The sequence below is a fragment of the Macrotis lagotis genome, chromosome 4 (genome assembly GCF_037893015.1).
Source record: "Macrotis lagotis isolate mMagLag1 chromosome 4, bilby.v1.9.chrom.fasta, whole genome shotgun sequence".
NCBI classification, from domain to species: Eukaryota; Metazoa; Chordata; class Mammalia; order Peramelemorphia; family Peramelidae; genus Macrotis; species Macrotis lagotis.
The window spans coordinates 52201164-52222040 of NC_133661.1; the positions used below are offsets into that span (position 1 = coordinate 52201164).

Genomic DNA, 20877 nt, shown 5'->3' on the forward strand with positions numbered 1-20877 from the left:
TCCCAAAGAAGACATTGTTCTAGACTAGCTTTGATAAAATAAATGAGAATGCATTGGTTTTCATTGGCATCTTGCCCTCTACCCCCTCCGCCAAATTGGCTCATGGAGAAAATATCACAAATCATTGAAATTCACAATGGTCTCACTCTCAGATCATAAGATCATTTGAAGAATTTGGAGGTTTCACAAGAGTCAGACAGGCTACTAATGTGTAACTCAATACAGCTTTATTATAGCTGGCTTGTTTTGAGTCACACAAGGATTACCCAGGACCAGGGCTGGGGTGTGGTGGTGGGGGAGACAGGGATAAAGGAAAATAAAGCCTTGGGAGGCTCAGTAGCCATGGGAAAGGTGATCTGCTGAGTCTCAGGTAAAATGATCTTTAGGAAAAAATTAGGAAATGGAAAGTAGCATTTGGCAATGATCTTGAGAGGTGCCATCTGCAGACTCAATACTTCCAGATTTTTCTAAGCCCTCCTCTTAGTTGAGGTATAGGACAACTGGATCCACCCCAATAGCAAGATAGCATGATGATACAACCAAAGGTCTTGGGCTTTATGGGAGAATGTCTGGTCCCTGTCATGTGCAGGGAGATGCTAGGGACTCAACAATGGCATCCTAGTTGTAAAAGTAAATGGCATAGTAGGTTCTAGAAAAGTAGAATAGATGGGAGGGGGGTGGTAGACAAAAAAGCAAGAGGGAAATCTAGGGCTTATCCAGAGTAAGTCAATCTGCACAAATGTTCGCAGGGGCTTTTGGGACTATCATAATAGATGATGCAAAATCCCCACCTTAGTCACTGGTTTATGCTCCCTTGAACATCATCAGGCCCTTCACAGGAGCTGTGACAATGAGAATATACTCATCTGTATATCCTTCTCCCACCTCACCCTTACAGCAAAAAACCTGGAAGAATTTAAAAATGACCCTTCCCTCACTTTCAGTGGAAAGTGTTATATTGTTTTCATTCTTTGATTATAGTGTTTATAAAATTGGGGGGAAAAGGTAGTGTAAGTCTTAGATGAAGATGAGCCAGTAGGGTGTCATCATGGTTGGGTCCTTTCCAGCTGGAATATTTCTTCCTACATCCAAAAACTCTATCAGTCAAGTAGTATTTATGTATCTGCTCTGTGTGTCATTAATCTCACTGAGCCTCAGGTTCCTTCATTTATAAAATGAAAAATTTGGAATAGCTGACTTCTAAGGTCCCTTCTGGGTCTAATTGCTGAATTACTTTCCTAGGCACCAGAGATACAGAGACAAAGTTGACATCAAGAGTATCACCTCTGTAGTCAGAAAAGCTGAAGCCCCCGTACTAACTTAGAGAAGTCCCTTCATCAACATGGGGACTCATTTTCAAGATGGTTGCATTGGAATAAATGGACTTCAGAGCCCTAGTTCTCGATCATTGATGAAAGTAACAGTTGGCATTTATGAAGCTCTTTAAAGCTGATAAATATTATTTCTTTTCATCCTTATAACAACCTTGAAACATAGGACTTATTTTCAACCTCGTTTTAGACATGAGGAAGCTGAGATTGAAAAAGTTTAATGGCTCACACAGCTATCTGAAGCAGGATTAAAACTCATCTCTTGGAGCAGCTAGGTGGCATAGTGGATAAACCACTGGCCTTGGAGTCAGGAGTACCTGGGTTCAAATCCGGTCTCAGACACTTAATAATAACCTAGCTGTGTGGCTTTGGGGAAGCCACTTAACCCCATTTGCCTTGCAAAAACCTAAAAAAACCTCATCTCTTCCTGACTCTATTTTATTAAGCATCTACTAGGTGCCAGTACTGAACTAAGCTCTAGAGACACAAAAAAGAGTCAAAAGACAAGTCTTGTCCTCAAGAAACTCATAATCTAATGAATTCTAAGGAGTCCAACAATCTTTCTCTCCACTGGGTCACCTAATTCAACAATGTGGGAACACCTGAAAAAGGTTGTATGTCATGGTGACAGAGTCCAGGCTCTGGGAAATAGGCAGATGAGGTGGGGCATCTAGGGAAATCTTAAGGAGTTTGGCAGAAATTCTCTGTAAGCTGTCATGAAATTACCCTAGATCAGAACAGAGTGAATTAACTTCTGAGGAGTATGATCCTACTCTCAGGAGGTTAGGTCACTGGACACTGACCCCAGAAGCTCTAGTCCTTTCTCTGTTTATAGAGAACAAATACATACAAGCTACAGTCTAGATAGATACTCCAGTATCCTTGAGAAGAGTCCTTTCCTTTCTCTCTACTGTGACTATTTTGAAATTAAAATGATAATTATTACTAGGGATAGTAACAAAAATAGTAGTTAATATTTCTATAGAGCTTTAAGGTTTACAGGGCATTCTACATATATTATCTTATTCTGTCCTCTCAATAGCCCCAGAAGAGAGATTCTCTTATTATCCCCATTCTACCAATGTGGAAACTGAGGCAGATTAGTTAAGCAACTTGCCCAGGGTCACATAACTTAGTAAAGTATATAAGAACTGATTTCTCCTTAGCTCTTCCTGGTTTCAGATCCAGAGCTTCATCCAGATGTATTCAGCCTCAAGATGTTTATTTGAAATTCCCTAAACTCCCCCAAATTGTTGTAAATGATAATTTGGCAAGCCTCAGAGCCTCTGGTCAAATAGAGGATGCCCCTCCCTCCCCCCCCCCCCGCCAAGACTAGGAGGTCATCTGAGCAATCTAGCTCATTGCTTCTGGCCAGAAGAACCCTCACACCCACAATTTACCAATTGAAACTTGCATCCGGTCTCAGTTGTCCCCACAGGGAGATGCACTAATTAATAGAACACGTGGATGCATCGTGGCAGAGAAACAGGGAGTAGGGTATGCCAAATAGTGAAAAAACAGGACCTAATACCAGGCTGGCAAGCATGTAGAATGCTTCCCCTGAGATAACACTGGCTTTCCTAAAGAAGAACCCTGGGCTTGTCCTCTGACTCTGTCCCCCCAAGTCTCTCTACCCATCAGTCATTCATTGAGTAGTTTTGATCAGACTTGGGAGAGCTGGGAGGGAGACCAGGTGTCACTTGGGATTCTTCTTTTGCTGAGCATGATGGTAGACTTTCCTGATGGCAGGCTAGCAGGCAAGGTCTCTAGGAATTGGGTACCAATCCTTCCTCCCAAACTAGGAGAAAATAAAGTGTAAGTCTCTCTCTCTCTCTCTCTCTCTCTCTCTCTCTCTCTCTCTCTCTCTCTGTCACACACACACACACACACACACACACACACACACACACACACACACACACACACATTGTCCTTTTCCGACAACTCTTCAGTTCTGTATTTTGCCCCTCATTCTTTTCCTAAGGTGGGCATGACCCAATGGTTTGACCATGCTTCTCTTCTCTCCTCTCTCCACACTCTGCTGGATCAATCTCTTTCACTCCCATAAATCCATCCCTCATAGAACCATAGACCTCGAAATTAAAGGTACCTCAAAAACCATCTAGTCCAATCCCCTACTCCTTCCCACTTATTTTACAACTCAGAAAACTGAAACTCAGATATTAAATGATTGCCCAAGGTCACACAGGTAGTGCCACAGGTGGGATTTGAACTCAAATTTTCTGACTTCTGAACACTCCACCTCTGCAGAGACCACTAGCCACCAGCCTCTTCACATGAGTTATTGTGGAAATAACTCTGAGTCTACAATCAGAAGACCTGAGTTCACCAAGCTGAGTGAATCCTCCTTCTGACTTTCATCCATCTTCTCTTTCTTGCCATTTCCTTTCAAGCTTCTTCTTGGCCCTTCCTCTTACCCTAATTCTCTCTCCCCAGAACTTACCTGGAAGGTTCCCTCTAAGCAACATGGAAGTTTTTCAGCTTATAATTATTCTATTTCTCTCACTTTAAAATAAAATTCCTTCTCCTTCCTTGGCCACCACCTTGGATGTTCATGTTTGAAATGGTCATTATTTGCATGATATTAAAGCTATTATAAAATTCCTATGACTAATGGCAGAGGGCAGGAAAATTATTAATATCCTCAATGGGTATTTGAGTCCCCAAGGAGAAGTGTCAATGTTTGCTGAGAAAAAGAATGGGGGAGGAAAGGAGAGGAGAGAAGAGCAGAGTAGAAAAGTTAGGAAGAGAGCAAAGAGCAGGAGAGAAGAGAAGAAGAGAAAAGAGAGGGGGAGAGAGGAGAAGTGGAAAGGAGGGAAGAAGAGAGTAGAGAAGGGGAAAGAGGAGAAGGGAAAAGGAGAGGAGGAGAGAGGAGAAAGATGAAGAGGAGAGGAAAGAAGAGGCTAATAAAGAAGAGAAGAGGATAGAAGAGAAGAGAGACAGGATTCCATGTTCCCCACTCAGAAGTCTTTCTCCCCAGTTCTAACTATTCTCACCCTCCCTATAGGTATATTGTATATCTCCATGTGGTTGTATAAATAACTAAAAGTCCCCTCCTACAGGAATCTTCACAAAGAGGCTCCAAGTCACCTTCCTAGTTTTCTTCCACAATACTCCTTTCACACACTCAACTATCCAGTCACACCAGGATTCTGGCTGTTCCTAGTATACATTAGCCCCTCTCCTACCTCCAAGCTTTTGCACAGACTATTCTTCATGGTCTGAATACCCTTAAATTCCACTCACTACCAATGTAATATTGGAAAAGACATTTAAACCTTTCAGGACCTCAGTTTCTTCATCTGCAAAAATGATGGGATTGGGTTAGATGACCTCTAAGATCTCTTCTAGCTTCAAATCTATGGTCCTGAGGAAGCCCTGACTCACTCCAGAATGTTCTGTCTGAAAGTGGAAGGAAACTTAGCATCCTCAGGGATGTAAAATGAGTATTTGAGCCAGACTTAGATTGAGAGTAGGAAGTCCTGTGTTCTCTGACTCTCCTAGTAATTTGCTGTTAATTCCATTGTTAAACTATAGGCTTTGGATTAAATACAATTTCTGCCTGGGTGTCAATTTCCTCATTTATTAAATAGAGAGAATAATACCTGACTCCCTCCTCGTCCCTCTTTCCCTTGGACTATTGCAAGGATAAAGTGGGAAATTAGGTGGCCAGGTTAAAGAGGTCATCAAAAGGTAATATGCTGATGTTCTTCATTCCCAAGAGAAGCAGGTGGCAGGTCTCTCCTCAACCTTGTTATGGAGCCAATTTTCAGATGCTAATTACAGAAGTCAGAGCAGAATTTGAGTCCAGGGTGTTGGCATGAGTTCATGATTTTTTTAAAAAAGTTGTTATGTGTTGCTAGAGTCAGAATAAAGAAAAAGAAAATAGGGATTTCACCAGAAGGTTCTCCAGCTTCCTTCACAGAAAGCCTCTGGGCAAAATGCCTAAGAGTTCATTGGACAGATGACTACCCTGGCAGCTGGATCTTTTATCTCTTTTCATTTCTGTTTCATTTTCTGGTAGTTATGAACTCTTGTTCTCATTTATTTAAGGCAACAGACAATGATGCAGGCAGCTATGGAGATGTCTACTACTTTCTCAGTGATGACTCTGACAGGTGAGATTCAACAGATGCAGCATCCCAGGTATCTTTAGGGGAGCCTTTCCATGCTGGGGGTTGGCATAGTGGTTTTCAAGTGCTTAAATTAATGAACTGCCTAAAAGTTTCTGCTTTCCCTTTCTCACCCAGTTAATGAAATAACCTTGATCAAATTACTCAAATTCACCAAGCTTGTATCCATAAAAAAGTAGGTCTAACAATCGGTACACCCTGAGGGAGCTTAGAGAATAAATAACTTCCCATCTTTACAGTGTTTTGAATTTGTACAAAAAAAGTACTTTGGAAATCTCTCAATTATCCACATATGGCTTGTCTATAAGAGGAATTAAATCCCTGGCTAGATTCCCTCAGGTATCCCATAAAATCAACTGTGCTGGAGCAGGATGACCAGACAACAGTTCACATGTGAAAGATCCAGGGGGCTTAGTGGAACGCAAATTCATTCTGAGTCAACGAGACAGCCAGAGCAACTAATGGCATCTTATGGGGCATTAAGAGAAGCATGGTTCCCAGAGTGAAGTGCCCATCTTGTTCTGCCTGGCTACTAGTCATACCACATCTGGAGGTTTAGAGGCAACACACTGTAGGAAGTGTGTCAGGATGAGAGTCTAGTATATGAACAAAAAAACATTAGGATGGTGAGTTGACTTGAAACCATACTACTTAAAGATTAGATGAAGGAACAGGTTACTCTGGAGAAAAGAAGACTAAAGGAGATATACGTGTTTGAAAAAATAGATTTTTTTCATGCTTTCCCCAAAAGGCAGAATTAAGATATTTGGGTGGCAATTTTAAAGAGGGAGATTTTGACTCAACGTAAAGAATTAATTTCCTAATGATAGGATCCATCCAAAGTGGAATATGAATAATTTGGAGATACTTTGCCATTTTGTAGTATCTGTACTATGCCAGGATAAGCTTCCTTTGTTGGATATTATTGAGAACAGACTATATGATTCTTATATTCATTGGACTTTTTGTTTTATAATGAAAAGAAAGTTAATTGGTTGGTTGGTTGAGTGCTATGACATAGGAACTCTTGAAATTGAGTTTATTCAAGAGTCATAGAACAGAATTTGAAAAGGCCCTATTCCATACCACCCAACTACACCATCACTCAGGCATCCTGCAGGGAGAATCACGCTTCCCTTAAACTTTCCTACCCCTGCCCTGTTTGTCCTGACTGAAAATTACCCTCCTATCCAACTTGAGACTTGCCTATTAGAGTTCAGTTTTCAGCATAAATGTCAACTGACAATTCACTGAAAGTTCCCATAAGAGCCACTCCCAAGGTAGAAAATAGAAGAAAGGGATGGAAGGTCTATTTCACCTTCCTTGCCTGGTTCAATAATAAGGTTGAAGGGCTACTGGCCAAAAAGACTCCAGCTTCTCACATACTTTACTCTGGGTGAAGGCGATCATCCTTCCTAGCTCATTGCCTTAAATCCCAGATGGGAATTCTTTGATTCAGAAAGGTTCAGAACCCTCCCTGCAAAACCCAGCATAATAAGAATCCAGGAGTCTTGGGATACATACCTTCTTCACTAAATCATATCAGTTCTTCTGCTGTAGACAAGATCCAGGTATTTGGTCTGTTGTTGACTGCTTGATGATAGAGTAGACTGAACATAGTCTTGGAAGAAAACTCCCGTATACTCACCTCACAGAAAAAAATAATCATTTCAAATTTCACTCACTTTTATTTAAATGTAAACTTACCTTGATGGGAGATTGGTGGAGGGGAGACAGGGTGGGGCTCCCCAGTGTTGACTGCCTACTTCCGTCCTTATTTTATGACTACCTAACTTCTGAGATTTTTCCCATTTCCCTACTGGTGACAGATTCTCTCTAGACAAGGACACAGGCCTCATCACACTGATTGCCAAACTGGACTATGAGCTGATCCAGCGCTTCACACTGACTGTGATTGCCCGAGATGGTGGTGGTGAAGAGACTACAGGAAGAGTCCGAGTCAATGTGCTGGATGTCAACGACAATGTCCCCACCTTCCAGAAGGATGCCTATGTTGGGGCTTTAAGAGAGAATGAACCTTCAGTGACTCAACTGGTGCGGCTCAGGGTAAGGAGGCAAGCATCCCCCACCCTTGTTGAGAAGATGGGAGTGACCACCTTACTCAAATAGCATGGAAAAGCACATCTATCCCAGGGGTCATGTGTTTGTGGTCTCTGAAGTTGTGGGTTTTTTCCCCTGCTTATACCTTCTTCCTCATTTTCCTCTCCAACACCCTCAAAAACTAATGGAAGCAGTAGACTCTCCCTCTAAGAGTCACAAAGCAGCCTGGCAAATCCTAAAAGCCTTGTTTTTTAAGCAAAAGAAAAAGTACATAAAATGACAAAGGAAAATTAAGTATATATTGAAACACAATATCAAAACTTTTTTTTTTACTTTCATGGAACTCCTGGTTAAGAACTCCTAGACCTCTTCCCCCTTTCAAAAGGAAGAGGATCATAGATTTGGAGACACAAAGGACCTCAGAGGTCATCCAATCCAACTAACTCCCTTTTATTGATCAGGAAACTGAGGCTTACAAAGGAATGAAGGAAGTTAGCCAAGGTAGCATGGGAAATAAGTGGCAATGACAGAATTCAGAGAACCCTAAGATCAGGTTCCAGAGCTAGAAGAGGCATTGGAGTTTATCTACTGTAACTCCTGCTTTGTAATGATGGAGAAACTGAGACCAAGAGAAATGACTTAGCTAAGGTCACAAAGGCAGATATGACTCCCAGATCCTCAGATCACTGCTTTCCACCCCACCATGTTGCCTCATGGAGTGGGAACCAGTTGCTATGGAGCTGTGGAATTTCTCCTGATCAAAGCAGACAACAAGCAACTTACTGCGCCATATGGAAAGAATACTGGGGTGCCTCCACTGAAAGTGCCACGGTAATGGTCTGTATCCATCATAGGGGAAAACGGAAACCAGTCTATAATCTAGAACTTGTAGCAAGCCCCTTCTTCCCCCATGAGAGTAGCCCTCATTGGGTCCCCGTCCCATTCCTTTCAGAGACTGTTTGGCACCCAAGTTTCTTTGACCTGCCATAAGCATCTGGCCAGATGTTCTTACCCTAAGGTCAATGAACTTGCTTTCAAAATACTTTGATAACTGTACTTCAGTAAAACTGGTTTCCTACATATTATGTTTTATGAATTTAAAAAGATTATTCTGAGAAGGGACCCAGAGACTTCACCAGAGTGGCTGATTAAGAGACTGTGCCACAAGATAAGTGGTCCCCAAGTGTGAGGAAACTTTGTTCTGCCAAAGGCCATTTGGATATTTATAACATCATTAGTAAGTCATACCAAATTACCAACTTAAAATTTAATCTGTTATATTTGCTCAAATGTTTCATTCATTAACCCCTAAAAGGTTCCTAGATTTATTGAATTTTGAGTCCCACCTGTAGTTGCCATGGCAGCACCAGATCTAATGATTTCTTAGGCTTCACACAGTCCAAGGACCAGTAATTCCCCCACACACACACTGTCCTAAGATCACAGACTTTTAGCTGAAACGGATGAACTTCAGAAACCATGTAGTTCAATCCCTTCATTTTACAGAAGAGAAAATGAGACAGCTCTGGGGTCACACACTATCCTCTCCATCTCTCCCCAGGCCACTGATGAAGACTCCCCACCCAACAACCAGATGAGGTTAAGTGACTTGTCCAAAATCATGCAAGCAATAAGAATCAAATTCTCTGACTTTAAAGTATTCCTTCCACCATATCATGCTGCTTCCAGCCTCCCCATTTTAGAGATAAAGAAAACTAAGACTTGAAGAAGTTAAGCAGCTAATCCTAAATCACATAACTAATCATTATGAGTTAAGATTAGAACTCTGGGGCAGGTAGCTGGCACAGTAGGTAGAGTAACAGTCCTGGAGTTAGGAAAGCCTGAATTCAAATACCTTAGACACTCACTAGCTGTGTGACCCTGGGCAAGTCACTTAACCCTCTTTGCCTCAGTTTCCTCCCCTGTAAAATGAGCTGGAGAAAGATATGCCAAGCCTACTCTAGTGTCTTTGCCAAGAACACCCAGAATGGGGTCACAGTCAAATATGACTAAAATTGACTGAACAGCAGCAACAAGACTAGAATTCATACCTCTGACTCCTCAGTCAGAAAATGATAGGTATAACTTCTCCCTTACATGTCTCTACAATGGACTTCCCTTCCTGGGAGCAGCAGATGATTCTGGTATTTGCCATGTAGAGCTCTTTAATATTTCCTTCCCCAAAGCTGTAATATATAGATTTCATTAAATGAATTATTGGAAAAAAAATTCCTCCAACCACCTGATATGAGATACCCTACCATGAGTCAAGAGTCTTAAAATGCTCATTTCTTCAACTCTCGTAATCCTCAGGAGTAGTTCTGGGTGAGAAACTTGGAGGAGAGAGTGGGGGAAAGGGAAGGATATGGAATCTGCAGACCATCTGTTCACCTAAATGTGACAATTACTCCTTAACGTGACTGCCTCATGGCAGCAGGGTCTGGCACTTCTCTCCACACCCCTCCTCCTTTCCCCCACCCCCCCTCCTGCCATCATTCGGAGAAACTCCGTGGGACCTATCAGGCCCAATTATGTTTAGAGTGATGGGGGCTTCCCTGAAGGCTCTCTCTAGAGTCAGTGACAAGACTGGAAGGAGGCTAATGAATTCAACAAAATCAGAAGACAGGCTGAAAAAGGGAGGGAGAGGGAGCATGTAGCACAATTCCATATGCGAAGGGCATCTCCACTCAGTAACTTCCTCTGAGCTTGGATGGATGTCCTGGAATGGAGTGTGCTCACTGAAAGGAAAGATGACTTCTGCCTAGGGGCTGAAGGGTCATGGACCATCAAACTTGAGAAATAAAACAAAGGACATGCAATCTATCTAAAAAGATGTCTACCTTGAAGGGGATGAGCAAGAACAAGATATCCCTTTTGGGGACCCCTCTTCTTCATCTCTGAACAAATATAAGAATCTGCTAGTCCCAGAAGGATTGCCCTTGGCTTTGACAGCTCTGGGGTCACACACTATCCTCTCCATCTCTCCCCAGGCCACTGATGAAGACTCCCCACCCAACAACCAGATCACCTATAGCATCGTGAATGCATCTGCATTTGGTAGCTACTTTGATATCAGTGTCTATGAGGGCTATGCAGGTGAGTGTGAACAAGAGCTTTTGACCCTAGAGGGGGAAAGAAAGAAGAGACTGACATATATGGTCAGAGTTTGTCGCCCAGAGAAGGGGAAATGGTCTTAAGATACCACCTTGGTGGTGCTCCTCAAATCAAGAGTGAGCTTCATAATTGAGTTAGGATTGAATGAGTTCTTCCTTGGGCATTGACTCCCCAGTGAGTTTTATCTCTTTCTCAGATCATCTTACTATACTTCTATTGGTTCCCTTTTGTCAGAGCTGCCTCTGATGATTCTTGAGTACATTCAAAGTAGGTCTGGAGTCCCTGGGCAAACTTGGAAAGGAAGTGAAGGTTGTTCTTAGACCAACATCCCTTCCCTTCAGACAACCAAAGCCCTCAATATGCTCCTGGAGACCCTTAGTAAGCCTTGGCAAAGTTCTGTAACCCAGATCTTTAATTCCTTGAAACAATTTCCCCCCTCAAAAAAATTTACCCACTTTGTTTATCTGAGGGCTATGATAGATAACCAAGGGTAATTTCAGAGAGGAAAGAATAGAAAGAAGATTGCAAGGGCAAAACAGCTCAAAGGAGGATCACCGCCTTCACCTTGCCTGTCTCTCCTCATCTTAAGATCCTAGGATTTAGAATTCAAAGAAATTTTTGCAATTCTTGCCCAAGTCCCTCATTTTACAGAGACCCAGAGAGGTCCATGTTCACCCTCAACAATCTTTTTGAATCAATGTTAAGTACCATGGGTTATGCTCTGGAAATACAAGGAGTTTATGAAATCTACTGTTCCTGCTAATAATAATGATACCCATTTAAGAGAAAATTTGGAATTCATAAAAAAAACTTCCCATATGACAGTGCTTTGAGATAGCTACTACCAGAATTATTATGCACATTTTACATATTAAAAAGAAAGGAATAGGGGCAGCTAGGTGGCGCAGTAGATAGAACACCAGCTCTGGAGTCAGGAGTACCTGAGTTCAAATCCAACCTCAGACACTTAATAATTACCTAGCTGTGTGGCCTTGGGCAAGCCACTTAACCCCATTGCCTTGCAAAAAAAAAAGATAGGAATGCCAAGTACAAAAGTGTTTGGTCTATAATCATTTAGTTAGTGGGGATTAGGGCCTGCATTTGAACCTAGATCTCTCTCCATCTCCTAATCCATTGCTCTGTCTATTGTAAAATAGGACCTGTCACAATTTACGTTTGGAGGGTAATTTAGGGTATACCAAGAACTTCACATTTGTTTTCTCGTTGACCCATCACAAAAAAACCTAGGAGACAGGAGAAAAAGGCAAGCTGGGTTAGCCTCATTTTCAAAGACAAAGATTAATTTCCTAGAGCTATGCCAATTTAGAAACAACTAAGTATCTCTTTATGTGAGATCTTTAAATACTATTTAAGAGATGACTTGGTGGCCATTTGTTGGAGATGGATGCTCTAGATGGATGTTTTGGACAGACAAGTGTTGGACTAGATGACATGGACCTAGAATCTCTGCCTCCTCTTCCTCCTCCCACATTTCCTGTCATTTCAGTGATCAGTGTCAACCGTCCCCTGGATTACGAACAGATCCCCAATGGAATGGTTTACCTGACCATCATGGCTAAGGATGCTGGTAACCCACCTCTCAATAGCACTGTCCCTGTCACCATCGAGGTGTTCGTAAGTACTAGTTTCTCAGTCACCAGTCAACAAGTGTTTTTGACACCTACACAGTCCTAAGTCCTTCCCCTGGGTACCCTCACTGTCTTGCCACACTATTAACTGCCTTAGCCATTTCAGTCAGCAAGTACCCCTCCCCAAAATAAAGGAGCCACCATCTCCACTGCTTGGAAAACTATGACATGAAAAGAGATTTCTTTCAACTTTCATCTCTCTCTCTCTCTCTCTCTCTCTCTCTCTCTCTCTCTCTCTCTCTCTCTCTCTCTCTCTCCTCTCTTTTTCTCTCTGTTCCCTCTCTCCTCCCCTTCCTCCTCTTCTACACACCCTTTCCCCCATTTTCTTCCTTTTCCCTTGTCTAAAGATCTAAAGATGCCTGAAACCAAACTGCAGTGAGGCTGACATGAATATCAAGCATGTATTAGTACTCTCCGTGTCTGAAATTATCAGTCCCTGAATCAATCTCCCTGCCTTGTTTATTTGCCTGTCATCCCAGTTGATTCAGGGTTGTGTTGCCTCAAATTGTTGTACTGGAGGCCATCCTTTTCCTCTTCCCTCCTGAGACCCCTGGTCCGATCAAGGCTGCTGTCCATGGGAGAGGGTGTGTATATGTTTGCTGATGGAACAGTTAGTGCATTAATGAGGCTCCAGCAGGATTAGAGCAGATTGTCAGATCTGTAGATGCATTCTGATTTGATGCAAGGGAGGGGGGAGGGGGTCTCAGCCCCTGGAGCACATTTGCTAGATTACCTCCCTTGCTGGTGTGGCTGGCTGACCTAGGACCAAGGCTTACCCAGGACACAAGTTCAAATGTCAGATGAGGTCCATTAGTTTCTGTTTCATTCTAGTCCTCTTTTTGAATTGGTTTGGCTTGGTGTAGACATTGGGATTGGGGGAAGGGAGAGCAGTTAGTAGATTGGGGAGGGGGGGACAGAAACAGAATCGAATGAAGATGGGGAGCAGACAGCCTCTGGATCTTGACCTGGTTCATACCTGAGATTATCTGAAGAGCGGAAGGATGGAGAGGGAGAAGTAAAGTCTAAAAACTTCGGTTTCTAACTCATGTACATAACTGAAGTTTAAAACCTTTGGTTTTTAATCTCATGCAAATTGAAATGCTCTTTGTTAAGATGCATAAACTGGAAGAAATAATCAGATCAAGCAAGAACATCTTTAAGTATTTGAACATACTCATCTTTTTTGTTGTTGTTTTTTCAAGAAGTTGTCATCTTGAACATTGCCATTACTAATGAAACAAATTATTCTCTTTGTCCAATGATTTGTTTACAAATACACATACACACACACACACACACACACACACACACACACATCACTCACCCTTGTTGGACAATCAAAAACATTTAAAGAAGGGCCAAAAGAAAAGAATTTTGAAGGGTCACTTTGCACTGGTCACCCTAACCTGCTTCCCTATCCCTAATCACATCCTATTTCTGATCATTACCTCCTACCCTCACCATGCTTCCCCAACTTACCCAGAGTACTAAACACAATCATTACTCCAATCCCAGACTAACCACCAATTTTTTTTATATTTTTTTCAAGGCAATGGAGTTAAGTGACTTGCCCAAGATCACACAGTTAGGTAATTATTAAGTGACTGAGGACAAATTTGAACTCAGGTCCTCCTGACTCCAGGGCCGGTGCTCTATCCACTGCACCACCTAGCTGTCCCTACCATTCAATTTAATTCAATAAATATATTTATTAAGTGCCTAAGTATTTATATATAAGGCATTATGATGGGAACTAGGGATCCAAAGTCAAGAGTGAAATATTTAATCTTGAGAAGCTTACCAGGAGATCCATCATGTTTGCAGAAAAGCAAATACAAAGTGACCAGAGGAGGAAGACTGGAAAGATCAGGGAAGGCTTCCCAGACATGGTGGCACCTGAACTAAGCCTTGAAGGAAGAAGAGAAGAATTTAATGATAAAAAGAAGGAATGTACTGCAAAGATGAAAATCACTATTACTCAAGTCATAAATCCTGTATGTACTGAGTCCCTTCTAATATACAAGGTGCTTTATTTATTAAATAAAATACAAAATGCCTTGTATATATGGGGTAAGGGCAAGAGGCAGGTGTTAGTGCTGAAATGAAGAGACCTAGTGACTGTCCTGGAGGAACTGCGAGAGGAAACTAACTCACATGAAAAGATAATTCAAAGTCCCACGCAATGTTTGCTAAAGGACCACTTAAGTAGATTGTAAATACTTTGGTCCATAAAGGAGCAAGAAATGCTTCTTAGGATGATGGAGAGATTCTAAGAAGGATATTTGGAGGGGAAGATGTTAGAAAAGCACCTGCTTAACAGTGAAGGAAGGGAATTAACCTTGTGAAAGAATAACCAAAGACCCCTTCTCTCTTGATCCTCACCATCTCAAGAAGCCAACTTTAGTTGAGCTTCCCAAGAGACAGAGAAACTTCAGAATTATGCAAAAATCTTAGGTTAATAGAGCACTGGCCCTGGAGTCAAGAGACCTGAGTTCTAATTCAGCCTCAGACATTTAATACTTACTTAGCTATGTGACCTTGGGCAAGTCACTTAACCCCATTGCCTTGGGGGAAAAAAATCTCAGGTTAGGTATGCCTAATGGTCACTTCCCTCAGGTATCCTTTTCATGATCTGGTACCCAGGTGGGAAACTGACCAGTCGGCTGACCCTTTCATTCTCACCCCATTGTGTTCACCCTCTGGTGAACACTGGAATTCTACCCAATCAGAAAGGAGACAGAGAAGCCGGGGTCCCTGGATAAATAAAAGCTATAGCAGGTGGCTAGACAGCCAGTTGCCGGAGAACAGTCATTTCCATGGAGCACCTCAGCATGGTTGGCATTAGGAAGACCAGATGGGGAAGACAGGCATCTCAACAGTAATTAGCATCGTCTCCTCCTTGTCACTGCACTTTTGGAATAGCCTCATCACTTGTGTCTAAAGATCACACTTGAAAAGGTCATCTCCTTCTGGGTGATTCCACACGTGGGTGATTTTTAAGTAGCTCTTCCTTTCCTGGCTCTCTCCACTGAAGGGATTTTCTCTCAACTGAAAATAAAATCAGATGATAATGTGGCAATTCATGGTGCCACTTAAAGGGAAAAAAGAGAGGGGGTGAGAGGGTAGAAGAAAGGGACAAAGAACAAAGACAGAGCAGGGGAAGACAGGCGGGGAAGAGGGGGGCAAGGTGATCCCTTTTTTCATCTGCTGCTTGTTGATTTTTAATAAAAAAGTCAAACTCGCTTTGTAGATTTCCCATTAGGGGACAATAAGCTTTTGTAACGGGAGCTGCTGAATTAGAACTAATAGCAAGCTCAGCTCCAGGATCCGGGGAAATATCACCGCTAATAAGTTTCCGCCTCATGCTCTGTCACTGACATTCGGGGCACTGTTTTGTTCAGTGAAGCAGAAGGTTTGAATATATATATATATATATGATACATGCATCCACATACATGGAGATAACATCAAGGGATATGTCACCAGGTGTGATACTGGGGCTTTGGTTAGAAGAGTGTGGGTGAATGGGTTTCCCTCTTCCCCATTTGCCCCCAGCCCCAGTTCTAGTATAAAGCACATCAACTTGAATAGGATCTCTTGGTCCTCTGAGATTAGGAATCAGATGTGAGCAAAGGCCAGTGAGCACTCTCTGAAGGCAAGGGGCAGATCTGAAAAACCAGTCATCCTTTGTGCTTAGCAGATGGAGGTGTAACCAGGACAGTGTGAATGGGGTTTTCCACCAGGGTGCTGAATTGAGGAGGGCTTTCAACAGTACAGAAACAACAGGCTTTTAAAAATTAAAGTGTGAATTTATTTGTAGTTGGAAAAATAAATTTATATTTTTTTAAAAAATGTAATGATAATTTCTTTGGCAAGGACAAGGGGAGTATCCCACATACCTAGATCCCACCTTAACTTTCATCAACTGAGAATACAATTCTTGGCTTTTGTCCCAAACCTGATTTATATTACTTGCCCCAAAATCTCAGGACCTGGAAACCTGAGAATCCAGTTCAGCCCCAGATAGCCTACTCTCTCCATTACTATTGTACCTCCCTGCCCTTCTCTTTTGCTTCCAGACAGGGAAGGGGGGAGGAATAGCCCCTGCTAATCTCAGGCTCTTTCCTCCAGGAGATGACAATCTAATCAAGGAGATAAGATGGATGCACATGAAATATTAAATGATGGTATAGGAGTTAAGTAGAAGTAAAGACAATAATAGAAAAATGTTCTAAAACAGTAGATAATTAACAGATGAGTGAGTGTCAAGATATTAAATGTTGTACATTGAGAGAAAGACTAGGTTGCTATAGACTGGCATGGTTTGGAAAAGCTTCAGGGAGGGAAGGACTTTCTGTGGTCTTTTCAGGTGGGAAGAAAAAAGCTTGTTAACATTAGGCAAGAATATCTGTTCTTTGTCCATTCTTATGGCCTAGCCTGGCTTTCTCTTTTCTTGTATTTTTAGTACAAGAGCTAACCCAAGAAGGGCTTATGCTTATTGCTTTGCATTGACAAGTTTAAAGAAGTAATCTCTGAAGTTGGTCCTCCTGTTAGCTAAAAAATGGGTGTCTTTCCATCCTCCAGGGGTCTGAAAATGAATCCCCTTTTACTTCCAGGAATCAGAGAAATAACTTCATAGAGCTGGAGAAATGGGTCCCTTTCTCCCTCTAATCATCCTTTCCCTCATGTTTCCTGCTAACTTTGCTATATATTTTATATATATATATATATATATATATATATATATATATATATATATATATATAAAACTATTATTCCATTTTCCACCTCTCTCTTTGCATAGTTGGTCCCCTGGGTCTAGGATGCACTCTCTTCTCACCTCTATCTACAGAAAGCCCTAGAATTCTTAGAATCTCCATCCTCCTCTTCCTCCTTTCTCCCCTCTTTCCATTGAAATTATTTTGTATTCTTTGTATGTAGGATCTTAAGTTAGTTTATGTGGTGTGGGAATTCCTTCCTCTACCAGTCCCACCAATAGAATGTAAACTCCTTGAGGACAGGGGCATACTCCAGCCATGGGTCTCACACTCAGTAATCAGTTAAGAAATATTTGTTGAATCAAATAATGTTGTCAGCCAGAGAGGGAAGCCTAGCCTATCCTATTCTGGATCTGGGGTGAGATATCAACTGCACTTAAGAGGCCAAGTCCCCCTGACCCAGGATTCTTATCCTCGTGTGCTATTGCATCATGATCTGCTTTGGTGACTGCTCTTACCTTGTCATCCATCTTTTCTTCAGGATGAGAACGACAACCCCCCAACCTTCAGCAAACCCTCCTACTCTGTCACCGTTGTGGAGAACATCATGGCAGGTATGGAAAACCCAGATCTGGGGAATAGATGGCTGACCCATTTCCTGTTCTTTTGGGGGAATTATTGGTCAATTAACAGTTAACCAATCCAGCAATTGCTCAAGGTATTGAGTGTCTACTATGGGCCAAACAGAATTCTGGGCACTGTGGGGGTAAAATACAGATAAACATAAGACATGGTCCCTACCCTCAATGACCTTATATTCTTGCTAAGGAGATAAATATGAAGGAATTTCAAGGATGAACTATATGATAATGACTATAAGTGCAGTATGATTTTAGAGAGAAGAGGGATATGTGTGAAGGCTAGAAATAGTCAAGGAAGGCTTCATAGAAGAAGCAAGACTTCAACTGACCCCTAAGGGATGAAAAGAATTTAGATGGGGGGGGGCAGGGAGGGTATTCCAGGCTAGGTGAATAGCATGAGTAAGAGTGAGTAAGCAGGGAAGATTGAGGGAAGTAAGAAGGAGCAATTAAAAACCTTAAGACCACCCACCATCTGTGGATAAAACTGAGTCCTATTTACCTCTAGGCAAGTTCAATGATAATTGGGACTGGGGATGGGAAGGGGAAGGAGACAAGGTACCTAAGATAACCCTATCTGCCTTGGGCATAATCCAGAATTAGTTTTTAGACAGGTTTCCCATTTTCCCTCAAGAATGGTTATAAACGGGGCAGCTAGGTGGCTCAGTAGATAGAACACCAGCCCTGGAGTCAGGAGTACATGAGTTCAAATCCGACCTCAGACATTTAATAATTACCTAGCTGTGTGGCCTTGGGCAAGCCACTTAACCCCATTGCCTTGCAAAAACCTTAAAAAAAAAGAATGGTTATAGATGAATAAATGAAAAAATATAAATATTAAGCACCAGCTACAGTTCAAGCACTAAGCTGAAAAAGAAAGAAAAAGATACACGGAGAGAAATCCCTGCCCTCAAGGAACTTACATGCTCATGGAAGAAAACAATACATATAGAAGAGTGATGTTTTTAGGGAAGGGTGGTTTGGTCTAATGTCAGTATTTAATTCAACTCAGTCAACATTTGTTTAGCACTGGTTAGCTCCATAAGCTTTTGTGGATGTGATACTAACAGGTTCCAGATCTCAGCCAGTGCCAGCTGTGTTCTGGGGAAGACCAAACAGACACTCTCCGACTTAGATATGCCAGTCCTCTCCATACCATCTCTCATCCCATCCCCGCTCTCACTTAAGGTCAGACTACCCCACTGCCATCCTATGAGCTTGGCAAAAGAGAGGTCTTTTTAATGACACCTAAATTCTCTTCCAAATTGAATTAAGGGATTGATTTATCCTTGTCCTTTCTCCCTAAATAGCCAAGTCAGCCCCAAGGGACAGTAGTCACAAGCAGGGACAGGTTATTCCTAATTCTACACATCCAGATCAAAATGGCCAATGTATATTTTACATCCTTCAACCTCCATACTCATCCCTGGAGACCACAGAACTATCTGATCTTAGTCTTCTTTTCTTCCTCAGCCACAGCAAAACCTCATCTCCAGATGTCCAATTAATTATTTTACTTCCATGTAAATCCAGTGCAAGGCATTGTGGAAATAATAAAAAAGGGATGCTCCCTGCCCTCTGTGAGCTCCCAAACTAGAAGAGGAAAATGAATTTACATCTAAATAACTTGAATAAAAGCAAATCATGGAAGAGATTTATTATGATAATATAGATACTAGCATCAGCCCAAGAAGAAATAAGAACTACAGACCAGGTAGATCAGGGGTCTTCCTTTGAGTCTAAAATACTAAGTGACCAAGGAAGTCAGGATATGATCAATGTTCTTAGATCCCTAAATTTTGCAGTCTGGAGGACGTAGAAATAGATGATGAGAGAAAGTAAATTTAAATGTATCTTGAGGGAAAGAAATAGAACCCATAAAAACCTACTTTTCAACAAAAAATCGTGACTCAGCTTTAAGATTTAAGATCATAAAGTTTAACTAATATAATATGAAATTCTAGGACTCATAAAAATTCTAGCTGATATCAACTATAAGTGCCACCAAGCACTTATTAAGTGCTTCCTGTTTGCCAGAGAATGTGGGAGGGAAGAAGAAGGCATCCAACCCAGATGAGATGACTGATAATCCAAGACATGAGTCATCTGCCTTTTAGCTTCCTTAAAGTTAAACTAGAGAGTTCTGAGTCTCTTTGTTCCACAGAGCCCCTTATAATTGCCAGTTGCTAAGTGCTTTGGACAGCTCATGTGGGCAGAATCATGCACTCTAGTGGGTCATTTTACCCTGAGATTTCTATTCAGTTCTTGCCCCTAATGGGTATATACAAAGATCTTGGAGTTGATTAGCATTTTATAGAGTGGGAAGTGGAGTTGGGTGGGGTTGGGTGATTTGTTCAAGGTCACAGAGCTAAAAACTATGAAAATTGAGATTGAAACTCCAGTTCATAGAACACAGTCTATTGCATTCTTCTACTAAGCTCATACTGCAAATTTTGTTAAATCAAACTACACAGGGGAGGCTAGGTGGCACCATGGGTAGAGCACAGGCCCTGGAGTCAGGAGTACCTGAATTCAAATCCGACCTCAGACACTTAATAATTACCTAGCTGTGTGGCCTTGGGCAAGCCACTTAACCCCATTGCCTTGTAAAAACCTAAAAAAAAAAAAAAATCAAACATAGGGTGGCTAGGTAGTGCAGTGTATGGAGCACCGGCCCTGGAGTCAGGAGTGCCTTGGTTCGAATCCAGTCTCAGACACTTGGTAATTGCCTGGCTGTGTGGCCTTGGGCAGGCCACTTAACCCCATTTGCCTTGCAAAAAAAAAAAAAAAACTAAAAAAAATCAAACTACACTTGGAAACTTGGAATTTCAAGGGATCTTATGGCAAATCTTTTATTAAAATTTTCCCTCACCAGGAAAGCTGAAAATTGATAGGAGAGGAAAATCAGAAGAAGACAAAATACCTCCACCAACTTGACTCTCACCTTCCAACTCTGTATAATGAATAGAGCCTCTTCTTTCCTTTGTCCCTTTAAAGGTGCCACGGTATTGTTTCTGAACGCAACAGACCTGGACCGCTCTCGGGAATATGGTCAGGAATCCATCATCTACTCTCTGGAAGGCTCCTCACAATTTCGGATCAATGCACGTTCAGGTAACCTCCTCTCTAAGCCTCCTTTCCATTTGTTTTTGGCCTCTAATTGGGATGCCTTTCTGTCCACCTTCATCTCAGCTCCCAGACCTGGGAACTGA

General features: G+C 41.9%; 1 protein-coding gene across 1 annotated transcript in view; it reads left to right on the top strand.

The window, feature by feature from the left end:
• CDH23 (cadherin related 23) overlaps positions 1-20877 on the top strand; it is a 460126-nt gene that overhangs the window by 251088 nt on the left and 188161 nt on the right. Inside the window, exons 11-16 of the mRNA XM_074232774.1 lie at positions 5406-5470; positions 7315-7552; positions 10537-10642; positions 12168-12295; positions 17569-17641; positions 20663-20779. Coding sequence (XP_074088875.1) covers positions 5406-5470; positions 7315-7552; positions 10537-10642; positions 12168-12295; positions 17569-17641; positions 20663-20779 — 727 coding nt within the window. The remainder of the gene's footprint in view (positions 1-5405; positions 5471-7314; positions 7553-10536; positions 10643-12167; positions 12296-17568; positions 17642-20662; positions 20780-20877) is intronic.